This window comes from Blennius ocellaris (genome assembly GCF_963422515.1).
Source record: "Blennius ocellaris genome assembly, chromosome: 1".
NCBI classification, from domain to species: domain Eukaryota; kingdom Metazoa; phylum Chordata; class Actinopteri; order Blenniiformes; family Blenniidae; genus Blennius; species Blennius ocellaris.
The window spans coordinates 30,097,449-30,120,090 of NC_137650.1; the positions used below are offsets into that span (position 1 = coordinate 30,097,449).

General features: G+C 40.4%; 1 protein-coding gene across 1 annotated transcript in view; it reads right to left on the reverse strand.

Annotated features, from left to right (window-relative positions):
- Positions 1 to 364: 364 nt before the first annotated feature.
- pde8a (phosphodiesterase 8A) overlaps positions 365 to 22,642 on the reverse strand; it is a 45,547-nt gene continuing 23,269 nt past the window's right edge. The window contains exons 3-22 of the mRNA XM_080494423.1: positions 21,706 to 21,896; positions 20,025 to 20,081; positions 19,783 to 19,837; positions 19,503 to 19,591; positions 18,872 to 18,950; positions 18,385 to 18,525; positions 17,660 to 17,748; positions 16,553 to 16,604; positions 16,420 to 16,465; positions 13,835 to 13,912; positions 13,559 to 13,629; positions 11,584 to 11,748; positions 8,621 to 8,669; positions 8,261 to 8,396; positions 7,965 to 8,163; positions 5,946 to 6,163; positions 4,634 to 4,766; positions 3,282 to 3,446; positions 3,020 to 3,149; positions 365 to 2,854 (exon numbers count right to left, since the gene is read on the reverse strand). Coding sequence (XP_080350549.1) covers positions 2,748 to 2,854; positions 3,020 to 3,149; positions 3,282 to 3,446; positions 4,634 to 4,766; positions 5,946 to 6,163; positions 7,965 to 8,163; positions 8,261 to 8,396; positions 8,621 to 8,669; positions 11,584 to 11,748; positions 13,559 to 13,629; positions 13,835 to 13,912; positions 16,420 to 16,465; positions 16,553 to 16,604; positions 17,660 to 17,748; positions 18,385 to 18,525; positions 18,872 to 18,950; positions 19,503 to 19,591; positions 19,783 to 19,837; positions 20,025 to 20,081; positions 21,706 to 21,896 — 2,250 coding nt within the window. The 3' untranslated portion in view covers positions 365 to 2,747. The remainder of the gene's footprint in view (positions 2,855 to 3,019; positions 3,150 to 3,281; positions 3,447 to 4,633; positions 4,767 to 5,945; positions 6,164 to 7,964; positions 8,164 to 8,260; positions 8,397 to 8,620; positions 8,670 to 11,583; positions 11,749 to 13,558; positions 13,630 to 13,834; positions 13,913 to 16,419; positions 16,466 to 16,552; positions 16,605 to 17,659; positions 17,749 to 18,384; positions 18,526 to 18,871; positions 18,951 to 19,502; positions 19,592 to 19,782; positions 19,838 to 20,024; positions 20,082 to 21,705; positions 21,897 to 22,642) is intronic.

Genomic DNA, 22,642 nt, shown 5'->3' on the forward strand with positions numbered 1-22,642 from the left:
ATTTCAGGCTTGTCATGTGTTGTAAGATAAGTTTATTGAAGGTAAACTTCTTAATGATACATTAATACTTTGTAGCCCTAAAACAAATATTTAGATTCCCATCTATAGATTATGTAATTATTTACTTTCTGGCCGACTTCAAATCAAATTACACTGTATGTAGCCCCTGAAGTAATACGAGTTTGACACCTGTCTTAGGCTTTATTGTTCTGCATTCAGAAGGGAATACATCCATCAGAATCTCCACACGTTTTCCATACCATGAAGATGTTTTTTTTTGTTGTTGTTGCTTTTGTTCAGGTGTATTTTTACAATTTGGATAAAACATTTCAAATTCCCAAAACCTTTCCTTTCATGCTGATTATTGGCATACAAGCGTTTCACATAAGAAAAGTTACATTGAACTTGTAAGATAAATGAAATTGTTGTATTAATCATCATACTTCTTGTTAGAATAAAACTTTCATGCACTCTACTACAGACTTTAATATTGTCCTTAAAGCTCTTCTACATCTTCACACTCACACAGAATACAAAATTGAAGTTGATTGACCGATGATGTGAGTTTGGCTCTGGGGAGAGATGATATGTGCACAGGCTTTATGATGTGCTGATTGAAAAACAAGTGAATGAATGAAAGTAAGAGAAGAAATCGAAGGAAAGTAGGAAAAAATGCATCAAACATATCATTGACATTATTTTATTTTTCATTGAATAGTTTCTACTTTTTTTTTCCGTGCCTTCAGACCAAAATGTGAATCAGAAGGAACAAACAAATCCCCTGATTGAGTGTACAATTCTGTCATAATAGAGAAACAAAGATAATTGTGGTCAAAAAATATTTTCAACCACCATTTGCTTAGCTGTTATGGCATTTATATACTGTTTAAGGAGGAAATATTCTTAATAAGCAACAATATTTAACATATATTAGTATCCTAATCTGAATCCAACCTTGAACAAAAAGTCGTTCCCTGGGTCTGTGCATAAAGGATGTTGGACAAGTGGCCAAAATAGAATGATGTTTGATCAAAAAATCAATGCAAGCTGGCCTCTAGGAGACTGCTTAAAGACAGTGATAGACAACTCTGCGATCCACATCCTTCTTAACCATTTAGTTCTCTGTATACATGCTGTATGTGACCATCCCATTCACAGGTATTCAGATAGCTATAATGGTTGATCTCATTTGCTGCAAATCCAGTGTAAAATTCATTGTCTATAAAAATATTGAGATTTACTTGAACATAACCCTCTGACTATGTTATAATAAAAACTCCAGATGTCTGTTGCAGTTGCACAGTGGGATGTACTGTATAAATATTGTATAAAATAAGGCAGTCTTTTCAGTAGGATAAACCAGATACAAAAATTTCTGGGAGAAAAAATTTTCAAGTCCAAAATGTCTTCACATATTTCTGCTGTTGTCAAATGTCAAGCGGTTTACAGCATTAAACCAAGAAGTAAGGGATTGTTGCAACAATGAATACACCCACGCACTCACACCAACAACCAAAACACACCCACACATGCACACACGCAAACTCCTGATGATCAACAATAACAGCTTATTCTCCAATGCAACATCCCACCCCTGGACAAATCACTGAGACGTAGACATTTCTAATATTGTTTACAGTGCAATACAAAAGTGTTCATTCAAACTGGTACTGTACTTCTGATAAGAAAATAAAAAAAAATGTTTAATATGGTAATGCTTCATATGAATAATAATTGTGAAATGTTTTTTTTTTGAGAGTTATAGTAGTATTTGTCTTCATTAGCTTTGGCTTTTGTCTCTCTTTTTAAATTCATTTTGTTCTTATTCACCAACTAATTCATGTATTAATCTTAATATAGAAAATATGGAACATCTACGAAAGAAATTAACATACCAAATCATCAGTAATTAGATACCTATGATCACGATGTTGAGGTTTTTGTCTCTCAGCAGTGGCCTGAAATCAAAGTCCACTCCCTGACCCACGAGGAAAGTGTCCTCTCTTACTTCTGTGACGACAGCTGTGTGTCAACTTAGATGTGTTTCTGAAGGACACATGGAAATATTGCCAAAAAAACAAAAAAAACAAACAAACAAACAAGGACTAAAGTAGCAGTGGAGTGTTCTTTCTTGACGTGGCCTCCAGGGGTTGACGGAGCAGTCCTGCCTTGCTGCGAGCACAGGGACGGAGGTCAAAGGTGACTATGGCCTGACGTGGATCGGACATCTTCATATGCAGGCCATCCACTCCTTCGGTAAACACGCAGTTTTTTTAGTTTTTTTTTAACTCAAAACAGCAACTTCACAGGCAGACGGGAGTGCCCACGTGGTAATCAGAGGACGGATGCTTTTTCCGGGAGGCCAACGAGCATTCTCTCTCTCTCTCTCTCTCTCTCTCAGTCATGTCACTTGGCCAGCTACACTGCGAATGCCTGGGAGGCACGAGGAGTTCAAAAAGATGCTGTACGTCCGCGTCTGTTTGTCACAGTTCCCATATCTGACGAGCTTGTAAAGCCGGCAGCATCGCTGCTGCAATCGCCCGTCAGGAAGTCCTTCTGTGGCTTCTGCGCGGACGGACATGTGGACGCTCGGCGTGCTACAGAAGCAGGAGAGTGAAGGCGAGGGGGCCCTTTGGCTGGCTGGCTGGCTGGGCTGGCTGGCTGGGCTGGCAGGGAGAGAGACGCACCAGCAGGAAAGAGGAGGTCTGCCCCGGACAGTGTGGTCCCAGGGCTGCACACTGCAGCACCTACTCTGGAGGTGGTCGAAGGCTGTGCAGCTTCCTCTCATCAAGGCCTTTCCAGTACTTGAAGTTGTTGTCCAAGTGCTGCATAAGATTGGGAAGGTCTGCAAAAGCTGGAGAGACGACCCACAATTACGATCTGTGTGATCCATCATTTTTCTACAAAAAGAAAAATGTCTTTCTTCCCAAGGCATAAAAGAAAGTCTAAGACTTTGTAGAGTCGTAAGCAGTGAATGCGCAGCATTAAAGAGTGTTTGTGTTGTGTGATGTACTCTTACCATCCCATGCATCAAACATGTCCGTAATGAAGTAGTCTATAAAAGAAATCTGGGACTTTGGGATGCTACATGTGTTTCTGTCAAACACAGGCATTACCACTGGTAGACCTTGTCTCTTCTCCTCATCCGTCTGTGCAAGAGACAAGAGCATAATTCAGCTTGATAACCACAAAAATGACTTTCGAATAAACACTGCTAATGCCGTTTGTGTGTGGAGATGGATTTTAACAGACAATAATGTCTTGTTTTTTTGTCTAATTACCTGTGCAAAGTACTCCTCTGAGATGCGCCCAGCCCATTCTATACAGAGCTCCTGAGGCCTGCATGGATTGGAGATGTCTGCACACTTAATCAGCATCCGCTTGACAAGGATGCGATTTTCAGGGGACGTAAGAATGCTTTTGACAGATTCCTCATCATTGTTACCCTAAAAAAGGGAGGAGAAAAATATGCATTATTACCTCCAAGAAAACCTCAATATGAACCGATCCTTATAAAACTCACCAAAATACCTGTATTTACACCGAATCAAGCCGACGGAAGTCAGTGTGGTGCTAGCAGTCTATAGAATACCAGACGGTTATACCTTTGCTCAGAGAAAATGGAACCCGTCAGAAGTCATACTTGTATGTAAATGGGTAAAGAGGGCTGCAGGAAGTCACATGACTTGTGACCTACTTTATGCTTCAATATTAAATTCACTGACTATGCCAAGAGGAAGTACAGGCCTGCTGTGTGGATTCAAAATGAGTGTGGTTTGATTGTAGATCAGGATTCTGCTACCTTTAAGACCAAAAGAGATGTTTTTTTTTTTTTTTTTTTACCATTTTTCACCAAATAAATTTCATCTGGAGCCAAAAATATATTTGACATTTAAAATGAGAAAACACAGTTTTTGTATGCATAGTACAATCATGTACAACTTTATGAACTGTTTATTTGGTTTGCAATTATGTAGTTTCATTGCTCTGTAAAACTATCAATGTTTCATTCAAATTTTTTTGGGGCCATTTAAACATTTCTTACTGGGCATAGCAGACTTCAGCTATTGTTACTATAGCTGTCAAAGCCACTTTGGCTCTTTTAGATGTTTCGGTCTCTTTTCCTTTTCGCCGTTTCCCATAGTTCATGAATACAAAATATGCACGCGTGTAACAAAGATTACTTATCCACCTATTTAGAAATCAACTGACAGAATTTTCCTTACATCACGATTTCTAACGAAAACAAAAGTGTGGCGAGCTGCAAATGTTACATTAGCGTTGTTCCTGTCTTTAAAAGGCAAGACAACTTTTAAATGTCTGTGTTGAGCATTCCACACAGGCATGAGAAAGATGGTACCAAGTTGTAAAAATTCTCTCCCCACAAAGCTATCTGTACCCGGGCAGCAACCGGCAGCAAGCCCCCTCATCACGGATCATTATGACTTAATCTAATGTTGCTCGCATGTCGACAGGACGTAGTTCTGTGACAGAGTGAGACTTAGGTGTGGTCACCCTCAGTGTGCCCTGCTTTTCACTGAAACGCTAAAATTAGAACTCGGCTACTCCTTCTACGCGGACGTGAAACGCACAACCATTGACAAGAGTCTCAGCATTTGTCTTTTAACCTCACCCCATTCTCCTCCAGTGCAGCCAGAGGCTTGTTGATGCTGTTGACAAATTTGTTGACGTGTTCAAAGTGTTTGGTCATCTCTGTGGCGAGCACCATATCAATGATCGCCTGCCGTAACGTTCGATATTCATTCCTGGAAAGAGAAGGGGATGAATGGAAAATCAGGCGAAGGAGGGAGAGCAGAGGAAGAGAAAACAAGGGGGAGAGTGAGAGAGAGGTGACAGAGTGGCAGATAGCATGGGAACCCGTGTGAACGGTTCTCTCCTCCTGACTACAGTGACAGTGGTCATGAATGGACGCTTTGTCCACCTTCCCCCCTCAGAGGGGGACCAGCACATGTGAGCTATTCTGTTTTGGGAACTCAAATCACATTACTGGCCCGCTGCTGTAAACACACTGACTAACGCCACACATAAACATATATACAGTATATAAACACGCAGATCGCAAAGTTATATTGCAACGATTCCATTTCCTGAATAAAATGATCTTAAAAAAACCAAAAAACCAAAACTGCTGAACCTAATTTCAACCAAACTCAACCTCACTCCGACCATGAAACGTGTCTTACCCCTATGACAAATTAGAGTGCATGTTCACCACTATCATTAATAATCAATAATCATCAAATGTGGATTATTCTAATTTGTTGCATTGACACAATAAGAAAATTTAAACATGAATAACAGCGATTCTAACATCAATTTTTCTGTTCTTTATTGTATTAAAGTCTACAGATTCACTTTAATTGGAGTTTTTATAACAATTAAAGAAGGAAAAAAACATCAATTTGAAGTGGAAATATGGCCTTTATTTTGTTAACCCTGCATCATTTAGGGCTAGACAATTTATTGAATAGATAGTTTATTCAATGCTACAATTTTTAGAGAAAATCACCACAACTTGCCCAGTGAACCGAGCTCCTTTCATGCTGGATGCCTTTTCTACTGCAACCAGGATTCAAACCCAGGCCCCGTCTTACCTTGATGCACCGAACACAAACCTTTAACAGTTTTAGGAAATTAATGTTACTACCAGTACCTACTTTTGATTGAACTGTACATGTTATGTTTTTCTGGTTTTCATTATATATGCATTATTTCAGTTTTGCGATCAAAACATATTTTAAACATGCTGTTATGCTTTTGAAAAAAGTTTTTTTTTTTTTTTTTACTTCTCTTTGTGCTGAATGTGCTATATGAAAATCTGCTTGAGCTTTAATCCGGGAAATCACAAGGCAGGCAGATTTTCCATGCTGGAGCTTCAATGCCACCAACATGACCGACATTATTTGTGGTGATGACTCTCCTACCTTTCGATGTTTTTGAAGATGTTGCACTTATCATCCCTGGTGGTGATCTGGAAGGCCAGGGCAGCATGGTGACTCTCCAGCACCGCTGTGTCATTGTAGAGGATGGCCAGCTCACTTCCTGCATTGCACAGGAAGCTGTTGGTGCGGCCTGGGTGGTCCACGTCGTGCACCGTAGCAGCAATCAGGGCAGCCACCTCATCAGTGGGATCCAAACTTTGCTGTTGACGCAAGAGCAATGAAGAAAAATTAAAATGAATGTTTCTCACTTAAATGAATGTTATTGGCCTCAGAAATAACCTTTGATGAAGTAGTTCAAATATCTTGGTCAACTATCTTTGCTTCATTCATTAGATAGGCTTATATGTGCAAGTCCAGTTTAAAGATTCAGAAATAGTTTTAAACTATTAAAAAAAAACAGGATTTTAAATGTACATATATTAAAAAAATAGGCACTCATTTGAAGGTTATACGACACGTTTATAGAAATTCTACAAATTCATTAAACAGAGGATTGTGTTGAGAGTGCCCCACATCTGAACTGTGGTCATTTCTCTTGCTCAAGGACGCGACCCTGACGATCTCTTCAGCGGAGCGGCGTTCAAACCAGGGCGACGCTCCGACCACTCCGCCAGGAGCCACCAGATCTTTTAAAACACTTTTGAAATTAATTTCCACGTAACAGACACACTGACCCGTCCGCGGAGTTCCAGGGATTCATTAACCTTGGATGATGTAACTTCACAGTTCACAGGCTAAGCCAATGAAAGATCACTCCAGTGAGATCAGAAATAGATGGTCTAGTAATCAGCTTAACCAGTGCATGCCCTCAACCGCTTACTGAGCCACTGACACAGTTGGGCAAAAGCATGGCTTTCGAGGATGAAGTAGGCAGGGATGAGACACGCAACACTTAAGAATGTCTCGAGAGAGATAGACATGTGTGCCATAGGGAATTCCTACGTTTGGATTCACAGCAAGTAATAATGACTTCCTGTGCACCTTGTAACCTTCAAATGCTTCATATGAAGTATTACTGCTGACGGCTAAATAAAAAAAAAACAACCTCTAATCAAACGCCTCTTTCCCTATTCTTATTGTACACTGGAGAGAGTCCGACAATCATTTACAAACACACTCAACAAAATAGACAATTCAGAGTCACCAATTAAACTGAAAAGCATATCATTGGACGACGGGAAGAGCCAGAGAAGCTGATGGAAACACAGACAAGCAGAAAACTCCTGACCCAGATCCAAACTTCGGTATCCTACTATGAACAAAATGTGCAACACATCCCCATATCAAATGAAAATCAAAAAAATTACCTCTGAGTCGAAACTAGCTGGGTCAAAATCAGACTACATAAACAGTAAAACTGACAAATAAGAGATTAGAAGACTTCTGTTCCTAATCTGTCTTGTTTACTGTTCAAACAAGAATAGCAGTCCGATTGATTCAGACCCAAAATTGAACAGCAGACGAGCGTCAATGCGGGACAGAACGTTAACAGAGTAGCGCTGGCGTCAGAGTGATATTGCGATAGTGAGATTGTGAAAACCCGCTGAAGGCTGCAGAAACCCTTGCTCTCAACCAGCTTTCACTAACGTGATTATAGAGAGAAACACTGTGGCTGATAAGGTTTCAGAAGGCAAGATGTTTTGCTACAAAATTTCCGGTTCTTCAAAATAACTTCAGAAGTGATTCTGAATTTAGATGTTGACACAAAGTGTTTGCTTTTATGTTTTTGTGCTGTACTTCCTCGTGTTCTTTTGGAAAAATGTTTCAATAAAAACTAAAGCATCAACAAAAAAAAACAAAAAAAGGAAAGGGCATGAAATGTGAAAACTTTCAGGATAAGACTCATTTTGTGCACTGAGAGTAAGAGGAAACTTTACAGGTATTTATAAAGTATTGTGCAATCATTGTCCAGGTTTGGCCCAGTTGAAATCAAATTGGGCCGCGTGTGGTTTGAATCATTCATGCATTGAAAAACAGCTTTATCACTCATTACTAATTTACCTTGACCCTCTCCTTGCAGAGAAAATAGGCTGTTGCGTGCAAGACATCAGCAGCATGTGAGGAGTTGTGGTAGGAGTTACTGGAGTGATAGTTCGCTTCGATCACTTGTAGCCAGGAGCGCAGCGTGGCTTCGGGGCAGTTCAGGAATTCACAGACCCCAAAGCGGGAGAAGATCTTCAGGCCCAAGTAGGTCAAAGGCCTGCAGATAGATGCGTACAGACTCTCATCACAGGTTCTCTGTGCAGAATGATAAAGACATCTCTTGAAGATGCACAACTTTTGATGTGCCGTCTCACCGTTTTATGGTTGCAGCCTCCAAGTTGAAGATGTCGAAATCCCAGGAGTCCTCATTCTCCATGGTCTGGGCAATGCGAGGGGGGATGTCATTTAACGATAAAGGAGTTGTCAGGTGACTGGGGATGTGGTGAGGTTCTGAGGGCAATAAGGGAACGACAAGAAAGGAGGTATTCACGTAAAGAAAGATCTTAAAGATGTGCCGTTTCCTACCTCTGGCTGAACTCTACTTTAAAAAAAAAAAAAAAAAAAAAAGGTTTTATGTTTGGAGTAGCAATATAGCTCAAAAGTGGAGATACAACTCTTAAACCCTGCCAACTCATTTAATGCCAAACCTGCTGTATGCTTTTTCGCAAACTCACGTTTTGTGGAAAAGATGTACTCATTTCCTGACAGTCTGCGTAAACCATCCTGTGAACAAGCAAAAAAAAAAAAAAAAGATTCAAATATAGAGGAAGGAGTGAGAAAGTGTAATTAACTCAATGCATGCACACAATAACAAGATCCACCATTTATTGTCTCTGGAACAGCCATACGAGGAGTTAAACTAGGTCTTAAAAATACAAGGGCGTCATTTAAAAGAGGAACCGTTTGGTGGCTTTAAGGTTTAATTGTCTGGCTGCGAAACTCACTCTTGCATCAGGCCTGATATAAAAGTCCTCTCCGCTAAATTAAGTCACAAGCAGCACAAACACAGGCATCAGGTTGGACTTTAAGGAAACTTGGGTGAGAGCAGTTCATGTTTCTGTGACTTGAACATCACCATCACAGGCATTTCAGTGAGCCACAAATGACAGATCAGATTTAGACACGAGTCGAGGGAGGCGGGGAGGAGGGAGGCGGCGGTGGGCTGAAATCACTGAACCAAAGCTGCAGTCTAAATATCACACGTTTAAACAACTGTAAAAGGTTTACGTATCAACGAGGTACAAGAAATAAAAAAAGAGATGAGAAGAATTCCGTTTGTTTCAATGATAATGAGGAGGGAGCTACTGTATAACATTCATATTCTGTGAAAACACATTGAGTTATATGTTGTAGACATTTATAACTGCGATGTCTGATTGTCTTCATATTGACCTTTGTGGATATGTGCTCTTCTTTGCTGTTCATCTTTGCAGTGTGTGAGATAGACATATATGATCCTGTGCACAATCATAAACATATTTAGGTCAAAAATATCAAATACTTACATGGTGATTTAACAAACTTAATAGAGAGAGATGGTTCTTATTAAATTAACAGCCAAGTTCTCATATGTTTTTTCTCGAAGTGTTGCTGGCCTTCTGGAAGTGTGGTTAAAATGTTTGTGAGCCGTTTGGTCCGTTCCTGTTCTGAATCAACGTCACAGGCTCATGTAATCTTATTGCATAATATACAAAGAGAATAACTAAAAAATGACACTGCAGCAGCGGTGATTAACAGGCTAACAGATGAACTCAGGATACAGGAGAAGTTGAGGAAAACCTGGAGAAATGAAGGTTTATATAAGAGTAGAAGAGGCAATGAGACAGGAGTTTAAGTACTTAGGGGAAAAACATCCAAGCCCAAGGAGTAAACTAAGATTATTAATGAAACAAATGGGCTGTTTACATAATTATCACTGTATTCAATAGCTCTAAATTATCAGGATGTCAAAAATGGCCTCCTGATCATTTATGCACATGCGTCAGGTAATCTGCAATAAATTATTTCATTCGGCCAAATGTCTTCCTCTTGGTATTTCCACATGCTGGATCTGCAAATGGGGTTTATCAGTTGGGTAACACATCATCGCTCACATATTTAAAGATGCGGTGAGAAGTATAATGATCCCGCTCTCCTTCGGGTGTGTGCCGCGCCGGCTGTGTTTACCAGACCTCATGTCAAGTATCATTTTAAACCTTTGCCATTATCCAATTCATCTATATGGCCACTGGTTGTTCCCGTCAGACTGAAACTGGCATGTTTCCCTCCAAATCCTTCATTGTGCGTCACCAACTCACAAAAATATGAAGAAATTAAGAAATTAAACAACAAAAGGTTTGGCAACTGGTCCACTTTGCAAGCCACCTTTGTCTGATCCAGTCGTTCTCTTCAAAGATGAAGGCACCCAAAAACCACTTAATTTAACACATTCTCACTGTTAATCATGACCGAGAACAACAACTGTGTCAGTATGGTTTGGATTCAAATTTAAACGATATCTTAAAAACAATGTTATAGCTTGAGCTCGTACATTACTACAGCCTTGGTTCAACTACATCATACGAGTGGAGTTTCTCATATTCAGACGCTCCATTATATATCATATTTAATAGTATATTATTATTATTACCTTTAAAAGGGCATAATTTAACGCAGAGCATTGTGGCACGAGTGTTCCCAATACCAGTGAGTCTATATTGAGTGTCAGTGAGTACATGGGCGTGTGTCACAGATTGAAATGTTTACTTCACAAGTGAAAAAGGAAAAGGAGACTGGCTCATCTTTGACCCCAGCATTGTCTCATGGTGGCGCTGCCTGTGTACACACCAGCTATTTTAAGACCTTCTACCCCAGAAAGATGACAGCTCCTCTCTTAATGTTCACAAGGTCTCCCGAGTTCAGGTCCAGCACCCCGGCCGTCACCGCAACGAACAGAAAACGGCGGCCAGCAAAACAGAACGGATAGAAATAATCATCTAAACCAGGACAAAGACTTCGCCGCTCTGTGGTTCCATCAGGCTTTTATCATTTATGCAGAACGAGTGTCTCTGGTGAAAGACCAACTGTGCTGCTGTGTTTCCACAGGCCACATGTATAAGTAAAGTCATGCTTATTCATCTGATCCAAAGAACAGGATGTTTCCAGGCATGTGGAGTGGAGAGGAAAAGGTTCATGTGAGTGTGACTCTGGAGGGAGAGAGAGAGAGAGAGAGAGAGAGAGAGAGAGAGAGGAGAGGGAACTAAACATGGGTGGGAAGGGGGGGGGGGGGGCAGGGTGGGCTGGGCTTTCCTCTCCAGCCTACAGGAGCACAAAGGACAATCTAACACTTCCTCTGGGGTTGTTGCCAAGACTGCCAACTTGGCAGCATTTCTACTTCTGTTCTTCACCAGCGCTGTCTGTTAAATCTCACCGTCCGACTCTTCCTCCCTCCCCCGAATGTGAACAGAAAAAAGCCAAAGTACGCACACGCAGGGGCGCACCGACCTGCGTCCCTCCGATTCTTTGATATCGCGGCGCACGCTTGCAGACCTTCACGCCTTATCATATAGGAGTGGATTCACGCATAACGGAAGGAAGGTGTTTGGGTGTTTTCGGGCTGTTTGAAGGACCCCTGTGCTCCGAAGGATCCGCTGCTTACCGTCATCAGCCCTCCCACGAGGTCATTCGTATGCGGATCTTCATCCTTGGTGCCCAGCTGTGGGGAGTAGAGCTCAGTGGTCCTCAGGATCTCCAGTACCCGATCCAAGGCCTCGGCCACGGGCATGGGACTGCTTTCTTGCGCTGCGTTGATGATGTTGATTACCTGTACAAATTCAAGAGAAAGTTGATGATCAGTTGCGGTATTAGCAAGTGGGAATGTATGAAATGAAGACAGATAAATAATAGAGGATTTCCACTGGTAAAACAATTACAATCTCTCAAAGTGTTCAAAAAATAGTAAGGTAAAAATAAGAATTAATTTTCTATTAATAGCAAATGTGTACACATCTGGCCAGTCCTATTTGATTTGGGTTATTTTAAAGCCTCTGGGTCCAGGAAACAATGACTCCGTCACCTGTAGTTTTAGGCAAACACATGTACAAAAGGACACAAAGGTCAGAAATACAATAGTGCCCCTCTGGGGAGATTGTTTTTTTCTCTTCTTTTTTCAATCCAGTGAAAAGATTTACAATAATTATTTTTAGTATTCTACATTTTTGGGGCAATTCTATAATTATAATACGGCCTCAGAGACTCCTCTACCAAAGTGGATTAAGAACGGGACTAACTTGCCAGACCTGACTTCATTTGTGGCAAGCAGTAAAGTTGCTCATAAATAGTAATTAACACCCAACAGTTCCTCGTCATCATAATAATCAAAAGCATGGAGGGTTACACAACTATCTAACCCTACAGGCATCGTGCGCAAGCTGGCACGAGTATTTCTTGGAAGGTTCAAGTGATCTAAAAAATATCATGAATAATTGTTGAAAAAGATCAATTAAGTGAAGAAGTCAACACTTCGTGTATAATAATATAGACAAGACCGAGCCTTGAAGTAGAACTGAATAATTCGTCATGAAGACCAAATCAAAAGGGCAAAACATTTACCTCAGGGGTAGGAAACGTCAAACACAAGAGTCACAGATGGCAAACTACAGAATTGTCATTGTAACACCGACATCAGTGAAAATCAGCCATTTTAGATGGAAATAGCTTTTCACTGCATCTATTGTCAGGGATCAATTTCTGTTATGAAAAACAACATCGAACCTCCCCTTAAACACACTTTGCGAATGACTAGATATTTTTCACCGATACTGTTGTGATGGAAAAACACTTGGCCGTCGTCTAAACATGTGCCTGTTGAGATATTTGATGCCCTGTAATCCCCGTTTTCCCTCTCCTGGCGCAATATGTTTTGAGTGATTAAAAGCAGTTTAGAAAAGAGATCCATGCTTACCTTTTGTTGCCGTCTTGTGAAATGTTTTCTATATTTTGTGTCACACTAAGTTAATTCATTTTCATTTCAGACTATCTTGCCGTGTTAGAAAGGTTGCTGACCCCTGGTTTGCAGTGCGTTACTGTTAGAAGATTGCTAGTTTGGCAGTAACCTGAACACTTCCTAGGTGATGTTTGCGTCTTTAAAACAAATACAAGTGAAACATTTTGATTTAAACGAGCCAAAAGGTTCCTATATTCACTTTTCGGGTGATCGACTTGAAAGTTGCAGAAGCTCCAACGATAGCCGCACCTATGGGGAGGCGTGCCGGCGTGTGTCACAGCACAAGTTGTAGCTCATTACACAAGTACAGAGAGCGTAGCAGCAGTTCTTTCACCGCTTTATCCTGTTGAGGATGACGCCCAGAGGGACTCGCAACACAGTCAAATGATACAGCAGAGGAACTGCAGCGTGTCATATGACCCATCCCCGGGGACCTTTTCTGTTTCCGACCATCTCCTCTTGACATGTGTGCGTGATCGCTACATCAGCGCTGGTTGCAGCACAAGAAGTGCTCATGGCACTTGTGGCAGTTTTATAACCTAAGAGCTCGGTCATGAGATACAGAACTTCAGTACAAAGTACTAATCATATGATGAAGGCTTGGGGGGGGGGGGGGGGGCTGACCCACCTTAGTGATGGGGGCCTCGATGGTCATGGAGTGTATTCGGGCCATTGACGAGTGCCTCCGCTGTGAGCTCCCTATAGGGATGGGGGAAAAAAAAAAAAAGAAGTAAAAATAGCGTCCCTGTGTTAGAAGTTTCAAAGTTAATCTCGCAAGAGGAGCAAAAAGAAAAACAAGTTTAGCTGCAGTTGTCCAAACACTTTCTAATGAGTTTGTTTGTGTACGGCTCCAATTAACACTTGATGCCCAAAGTTTCCATCATCCATCTCCCTTCACTCTCACCATCGCTCCCCCGGGACGTCGTGGATCTTACGTCCAGAGAGCCTTTCCTCCGGTCTTTGTGCTTACTGGATTGCATGTCTGGGGAGAAGAAAAGACGTCACATGAACACACGGACGACACACACAAAAAAAAAAAAAAACAGTTGAGGTGTTCATATTAGGTTAATTGCATCCTGTACTAGAGGTGACACCATTCAAATTTAGTAGTGATCTTTAATGTCTGCAGTGGCATCATCATCACCGGTGTGACTCTACATGTTGGTCCAGTGGCCTTTGACATTTTGGAGGGAACTTGAGAAATATTAACCACAGATGTCTTGTTAGAAGCACTTTTAAGATATAGTTTCTTTCTTCATCCCGACAAACTACATCTACATTATATTATATGCATTATAAGATATATATTTCTCAATGACTTTGTCTTAAAAGTTTCACAATCCTGTTGTCACATCCTATAAACTTCCCGAGTCCTTCTGTCCTACAAAATAATGCGTATAAAAAATCTCCACATTTGATTAAATGGGCCCGTATTTCAAAATTGAAATCTCTTGCACTAGTTTGATGTGTATTGTACGTGTGAACAAATATGAAGGAACACATTTTCATATTCTTATTATTGAATTATTTTCATATTTTCAAAGTCCAATCAGGAGAACTGAGGGAGTGACAGAGGAAGAACTGCTTCACCAGTGTTTTTGGTCTAATGAGAAGTGTAAAGCGTTGTCATCATTTTCAAAGAAAAGGGCTAAAGTACATTAAAGGTTTGAGATGACAACACAAGGAAATAAAGCACAACTCCACACTTTAATTTCGGTGTTACTGAGAAGGTAAACAATGTGATATCAATTACCGAATAGAAAATAAACAATTGGAAATCATTCTTAAAACCGAACATGGACTGAAAACATTTCTTTAACAAATTATCTTTCAATAGCGAGTAATTTTTGTGAGTTTTAATAAATGACAGAGGAAATTTTTCCTACTAAAATTGTATTTAAAAAAAATCCAAACTGACTGTACAATACTTCAACACTCAGCCTGAAGCTCAGTAGACAAAAGAGATTAACATTTTTGTTATTTCGTTTAGCAAATAAATGTACTGTTTGTGAACAAAATGTGTTCAATGTTCTGTCTCATTTTCAGTCGCATATCTGAATATTACACAGCAGCGACACATTTCATCTACAACCACAACCAAACGTATCGGTGAGGATTCTTAAGTCACTCAAGTCAGTTCTGAGAAATGCTTGCCTTTCAGTTGAGAAGTGAAACATAAAAAAAGAAAAAATAAAGCAACCCCAGCTTCCCTTGTGATACACTAGAGATTACAAATAAACAAGATTTATTGTGCATTCCCAACAGTGAAAGAGCATTTCACCGACTGTACTGGTGTTCATTTTCAAAACCTGTTAAAAACCTGTTTCAAGCATGTTTTGGCTGAACAGTACTTTTAGGGATCACCGTTTTTTTTAATTAGCTTTTTTGTTGACAAACTTTCATTTACTGTTGTCACATTTACATTGTGGTATACGGATCTCGTAATCAGATCTGAAGAACTCATTTTGTTCCTGTGATTCAGTTGGAAAAAAAAACTTCTTTAGGTTTTTCTTTATAAGAGCAGGAAAATTTGTTACTTTTTAGTATAACTGAGTTGAGCTTTAATTCTGCAAGGAGACACTGGATTTTTGTTCTAAATGATGGCACCTTCTGCTTCTATTTAGTCATTGTGGCATTAAAAACACTCAAAATCAACCAAGTTTAAAAAAAGAGATAGGCATAAAAGAAAGACTTGTTTACTCAAATGATCAAAAGGCTTTACTAATTAAACAGATTTAGTAGGGTTGTGTCATAATCCAAAAAGCACCATCAACCTTTTGAACCTCGAAACACAAGACCTACAGAGTTACCGCGAAATGTACTGATCCGCAACACCAAGGCTCATAAACAAACAGGGAGATTTCAAAATCACTTCTTTTGAGTCAGCCAGTGACGTCAGCACATGAAAGATATGATCCCCGTGATGTTTGCCTGTTAAAAGCTGAGATACTCGATTTTGAAACTAGGTGCAGCTGTGAATTGCATTTCTATTCAACACAACAAGGAACAACAGCTCAGTCTGGAGAATATATGAATGTGCGTAACTTTTCTAAGATCAACAAAAGATGCAATTAGGTCCTTTTTCAGTAAAGGTAAATCAGGACAAGTCACTCGGTGGGAATAAAAAAAAATTAAAAGGGTCATGACGAAATAAGATAATGATTTCCTGGCATGGTGTTATGTATTTGCTGACAGATTTCCAAAGTGTCTCGGTTTACGCGGCTAAAGTTCCCCAATGTGCTGATATCCAACATGTATTCGGTGTCTGCAAACAATCATCTAATATTAGAAATGTGAATCACGCAGATATGTAATCCTGAGAGTGGAAGTTGTGCTTCCTAATGACAACCATGATTCTGTGATTCACAATTGTTTTGTGGTTTATCAGTGGCTTCGCCCTGGAAAGAATTTCCATGACTAATACTGACAAGACTAACACCAAGATGTCTTCCATATTTATGCAGCAGAAAAAGTTTTGGGATATTTTACCTGTCTGGGACTCTGCACTCTGCACCCGTTCACTGGATTTATCACTCTGCACAAACAGAGGAGAAAAACACATTGATGTGATTCAGTAATAGAAATGGGAATGTAAATGGGAAAAACAAGAACCACATCTCACCTTATTATTATCATTTAAAGGCCTGTTGATAGACACATAGTGTCTGATTTTTCTGTAAATGACAAGAAAAGAAATGGCACCATTGTTCATTCCATGTAATTAATAGTGTTAACATCCACAAATTAAAAAGGAAAACAACAACAACAATTCAACGATTTGCAATATAGAATATCAAATGTTGAAAGTGTCTCATTTTGAACCGGGTGGCAGCAGAAGTTTTCCAAAAAGTTGGGACAGACGACAGAAAATGTTTGCAAATAATTTGGCGAGTTGACAATGAATAACAAGACGGTGTCAAAACATTGTGAAATGGGTGAAGCGTAACCAATCTGCATGAAGAAATACTGAGAAAAGTTGTTCAATTTAAGCAAACTAATCCATCCAAAACACAGAAGACAGTTTGAAGATCACACCATCTGCAGTACTTAGTATAACTAAATGATTCAGGCAATCTGAAGATGGTGGAGAAAGCTGAAGTCCAAAGTTAAATGCTTGTGATCTTCAGGCCCTCGGGCAGCACTGCATTAAGAAACAGTCAAGACTCTGTCACAGAAACCACCGCATGGGCTCAGGAACACTTTCAGAAACCGTCTGTGGAACACACTTCACAGTCTGAGAGCCACATGCAAGTTAAAGTTATATCAAACAACACAAGAAGTCGATTGTGAAACAATCAAAAAGCACTACTGTGTCTGTCTGGGACAAAGTTCATTTAAAAAAAAAAAAAAGGGACAAAATGGAAAATGGTTTCATATATGTGTGGTTATCTCACATCTCAAAGTTATCCATTGATGCTGAAATGTAAATAAAGGTCTTAGAAAGAGGAACCATAATGCATTGCAATGGCATAACTCCACACGGGATGAGTCCGGGTGCAGAATTGGACTCGCAGTCCAGACCGTTCACCAGCAAAACATAAAAACTTAAACATATAATTATATTAAAGAAATGTGATGTGAAGCCCATGTGCCATAAAGAATAAAATATGAGGTTATGGGATTCTCTCGTGTGTGCATCCCGTTTTATTTACATTTTACGCACTGAACCCTTTTGGGAAAAGGACTGTATTTAACTGGGAAGATAACAATTCAACGTAATGTTACTCACCCTCCCTGTCCAATTACAGGTGTGATCTTCACATTTTGCTGAATGCTGTCTCCATTCTTCTTTTTGGCATAATAAATCCCCTGCCACTCCTGGAACAAAGGAACAAAGGGCACCAAAAAAAAAAAAGCACTGTAAGATATCTATCCGTGGTTGTATTTAAACAATGATCACAAATGCAGCGGCAGACTAAAAAGATGTGATGTCCTGAAAAACGTGTTTCGCGGCGCAGTGTTTGTGCGTCATGTTGAGTGGGCAAGGTTGGTCAAAGCATTTCAGACAGCGGCAACTTTGCTTTAATGGCTAGAGGGAGCGCTCCGGGGAGTCCAGCGCGTTTGTTTCATGTGCCCCCCCCCCCCCACCCGCAGACCGCTTTAGCAGCTTAAAAAGACCCGTCCTGCTGTTTGCCTGTCTGGGACTGACCTTCGCTCTCTGTGTAGTAAGATTACAACACAACCATCAACCGCTGTTTTTTTTTTTATACACATGAAAAAGAGATGCTGGATCGCCGGTGGTGCCGGCCCACGGCACACGTGGAGGCACGTGCACGCAATCGTATACCACGTAAACTAAATTACACGTCGAACCTATGTACCGAAACAAGTAAGCCATCGCAAGAAGGTGGTCATTCATTTTGCGAGGAAATTAAACCCCCAGAAAAAAAAAAAACACAAAACAATGCTCACAGTTTATTTATATGACATGGTAGTTTAATGAAAGCATATTACCTTTCCTTTCCGTATGCAGGAGTTTATTGTTTCAAGGAGATCAGGCTTATTCTTCTCACTTTTAGGCACTTCTATTATTTCCTTCCCTATTAGCTCGCCTTGTTGGTAGCCCATTATGGACTCATAGGCAGGATTCACATACTGTGGAAGGAGAAGCAACAACGCTGTTCAGGTTTCGTCGGATCGTGTGAATCGACTTTTTACCGAATCTGCTCCGATTTCAGTGATCCTTCTGACTTGAATCTGAGCAAGCAAATGAAATGTTGCCCACGAGTTGCTCATTTCATGAAGGTCAAACAAGAGTATTTCTATTCAACTATATGGTGATAACAAAAGCTCCAGTGTGTTGGGTAACGACTATCACTCCTATTTCTGGGTGAAATCCCAACACAGATAATGATGCTAAAATAAGATATTACATTAAACGGAGGATAGGAATAAGACAACAACGGCCGATCACATTGAACACAGTGGAAAGAAAACCCACCTGAATTATTTGATCTTCAGAAGTGATCTCTATGGCCTCTTGGCTTTGTTCTAGAGCTGTGAAAATAGCATTGCCAGCCCTGGAACAGAGAAACAAAAAGAGCAACACCAAAAATATTGTTTAAATTGGCAACAGGCACTGAATAGTACAATTATTTAGAAGTATTTACTCTTAGGGTCCTCTCAAGAGGGGTATATAAAGATCTGTCGTGCTGGAAACAATGGCATATGTACACCCACTTTCTGTGGAATTATTTTTCATCTCAGGGCAGGATAACTTTTATCTCTTCAGACAAACATAAAACAACAGAATTTTCGATTCCAGTTCAGAAGAGCCGTCACTGTATTTACTGTAAAACCGCACGTGTTCATTCTCATGCTATGCAGCCCAATTTGAGTCGATTCTGGACTTTCTAAGCAATCTAATCATAAATCATAATTAACATCTTTTGGGATCCATAAACAATATGAACCTTTAAAACCAGGAGAGCTCGTAGGAGATTTTTTTATTGCGAAAGTGAGGTCGGTCTGTTCTTGTGAATATACAGGCCTGTACAATTGCAACATGGTCTTTTCAAAAAAATGGCACCACGATTGTGACTAATGCAGAATTGACCTCCAGCATGGCTCACCTCAGTTTGAACTGTGCCCGCACTTCTCCATGCTCCAACTGTAGCAGCTCATTGTAGCAGGCCATCATATTGGCATTTTCCACATATCTCTGAGGGTCACAGCAACACAACGGAATCAAAGGCTACAACGTTGCTGTGATTCATGCATTAGTAGCTCAATGAAGATAAAAAAAAAAAAAAAGGCTTTAGGGTCCAGATGCCCGCTTTTACAGCGAGTGGTGACAAAAGGGATATGAAATACATCAATAGGACAAACATATTTACGCAACATGTTGCTCACCCTATTAAAGCCGGCATTGATCAGCGGCATCACAGAGGCTTCTTCTCTGTCTGGCCTTAAAAAGTGAATACATGTTAGCAGTGAAACATTGACATGACAAACGCTTGTTGGGAGAGCATCGGAGGGGTTGCTGTATATAACAAACTCCGGAGAACTCCACAAGAGAGGCATTTTAAATACTTCTTATCACTTGAACGGAGAGGAAGAGATCAGAGAGAAAAGGAAAAGGTGGAATAACGTACCTTTTCACAACAGCGACTATCACAGTGTTTTCTGAAGAGTTGACCGCTCTAATTGACCTAAATGTAAACAGAGGGAGCCTTTTAGCGAGCGAGCGGGCTGGTGGAAAAGCCCATGGCATCAAATCAATGTATTTTTCAGTTTTTTTCACGCTCCGATTCTCCCAGGCAGGCAGAACCCACTGGTGGAGCTCTGTGAGCAGGCCGAGGCCTCTGAAAGAATGCAGTGTACCGGGCCACTCATCCGCCTGTGGTTTTCCCCAGCCAGCGGTCATAAAGGCCCTTTAGTTCCCCGCCGGAGCCTGTGCGTGTACTCTGAACATATGGATTGGCCAAAATGAATAGGGTTAACATACATGCTGGGCAAGGCAAATGAATGTTTGTAAATGTGTTTTTGGTTTGGGCAGAGGCTAAAGATAGAGAGGAGTATGGGCAGGCTCTGCTCATTTCTCAGCGACATGACTTCACTCGGTAGCACACGCTGGAGGCCGAGAGAGAGAGAGAGAGAGAGAGACAGAGAGAGAGAGAGACAGAGAGACAGAGAGACAGAGAGAGAGAGAGAGAGAGAGCCCCACAGAACGTTGCCATACGTCCTGGAAATGGGGAAAAACTGGTGCTATAATTGGCTGTGTTGGGCTCATCTGGTCTGAATTCATTCTCGAGAGTTAAAATACAAGGAGTTACATGGTTTTAATTCAGTTCAATGGTATTCCTAAAGTCTAAATCCATAACAGCATCGGCAGGTCGGTGTAACCCAACAAACATCGAAATTGAATGAACATATTCCCAGGTACAGACATTTTCAAGGTGTAAAAAAAAAAAAAGGACAAAAAACGTTCAAAACATTGCTTGAAGTAATGAAAATATAGTAAACTAAAAGTAATTAACAGCTGAAATTTTAACTGTACAAAACACTTAGTTGTGCTGCTTGAACATTTGGTGAAAGTCGGTAAAATAATTTTACATTGCCTTATGAGCCGTCTATGGAGCATTTATTTTAAACAGTTTATGTAAATGTTAGAACTATTTCAATGTTTGTGGGGACATTATCAGTGAGGTGCAACCAAGTGAATAACTCTTGTATGCCCCAGCTAACAAAAATAAATACAAATAAATTCAAGGCCACCCTGTATGGTGACGTTTGGACTGCTGCAGAACCATCATGTAATGTTGTCTTATACAGTTCAAACTGTGTGATAATAATGACTTCACACAACTGCATACTATTGTGTATTTTTTGTGCACTGCTGTATAATGTGTTCACAAACAAAAGCACAACTTGCATAAAACAGAAATGGTCCTCCACAACCTTTTGAAACCTCTTTGTATATTTTGAACCCTTGTTTTTATATTTCTTAACCTTTGGGCTGCCGCGATGTGGATTTCTTCCACGTGGGGCGACTAAAGTTCGATCATATGTCGTGGCACGTATAAGGGGTCTAAAGTAAAGCTGACCAGGTTCCCACGTAAATACGAAAGAGTCAATCTAAGGTCAGAATAATTCAGTAATGTATAGTTACAGTCTGCAAAGCCAACAAAAACACCTAAATCCTCACTTCTCATCAGCAACCGGTGTGTAATAATGAATGGATAATTCACCACATGACAAGGCCGCAGAGGTACATCGGACAAATAAAAAGGCAAAGCGTGAAAAAATGGATTGATGACGAGCGAGCTTGCTTACCGGCATAGTGCTTCAGCGTCAAAGTGTCTGGAATGTCTGTGGTCAATGATGACGAGGTCATGATGCTTCTCCAAGAAGCATTCAAGAGCCGACTCGGGTGTTCGCGCCATGCTGCACCTGAAGTTGGCCTTCTCACATGCCCAACAGAAGCCATTACTCTGACTATCCTCTTTGGCAAAAACTAAAAGTACCTGGAAAAGAAAATTGATTTATTTAAAAGAGTAATTCATATAATTATGCAACATCTCAGAATTTCTCCTAATATTTCTTTGAACACACACAAATTAAGTATTTATAAAGCTTTGAGGACAGTGAAGATTGAGTTAGACATTCAAAACAGCCTCCATACAATCTGTTTCATTGAACTCACAGTTCTATTTTAGCCCCGACAAAGGAGGGTGTCTTCCTGAGTGAAGACTAGGATTGTTTACCAAATCATGATATAAAGAAAGAAAAAGCTTAAAGTTTCATGGCTGAATTTCACTTTAAGATCCATCAATCCATCGATGCTCCTGAACTTAAAAAAAAAAAAAGAGTCAATTACTTTGATATTACTTTCTAGTAAGCAAATGGCAAACAATAAAAAAAAAAGAACAAATAATCACAATTTGATTGTTTTCCTGTGTGAAGCTGCTGCATTACTTACAAGACTCAGGAAATATTTATTGTACAGTGTGAACGAGCACAATTGATCAAGCCAATATCTCGCCGTGATCGAATTATGGCTGCTGGCATAAGTCATCACAGACAGCGTGACCCACCCTATTCTGCAGGATTCAGTGAGACCAGGTTTTGATGCGTCAGCGTCACGACAGCCCCGAAACAGTCAGGACACCATTGCATTTGCGCTCATTTTGCGCCTTGCTTGCTAATCAACCTGCAGTGTCACCTCGGGCCTCTGGAGGACGGACGCCGATTGATCAGACTCAGCTCGAAC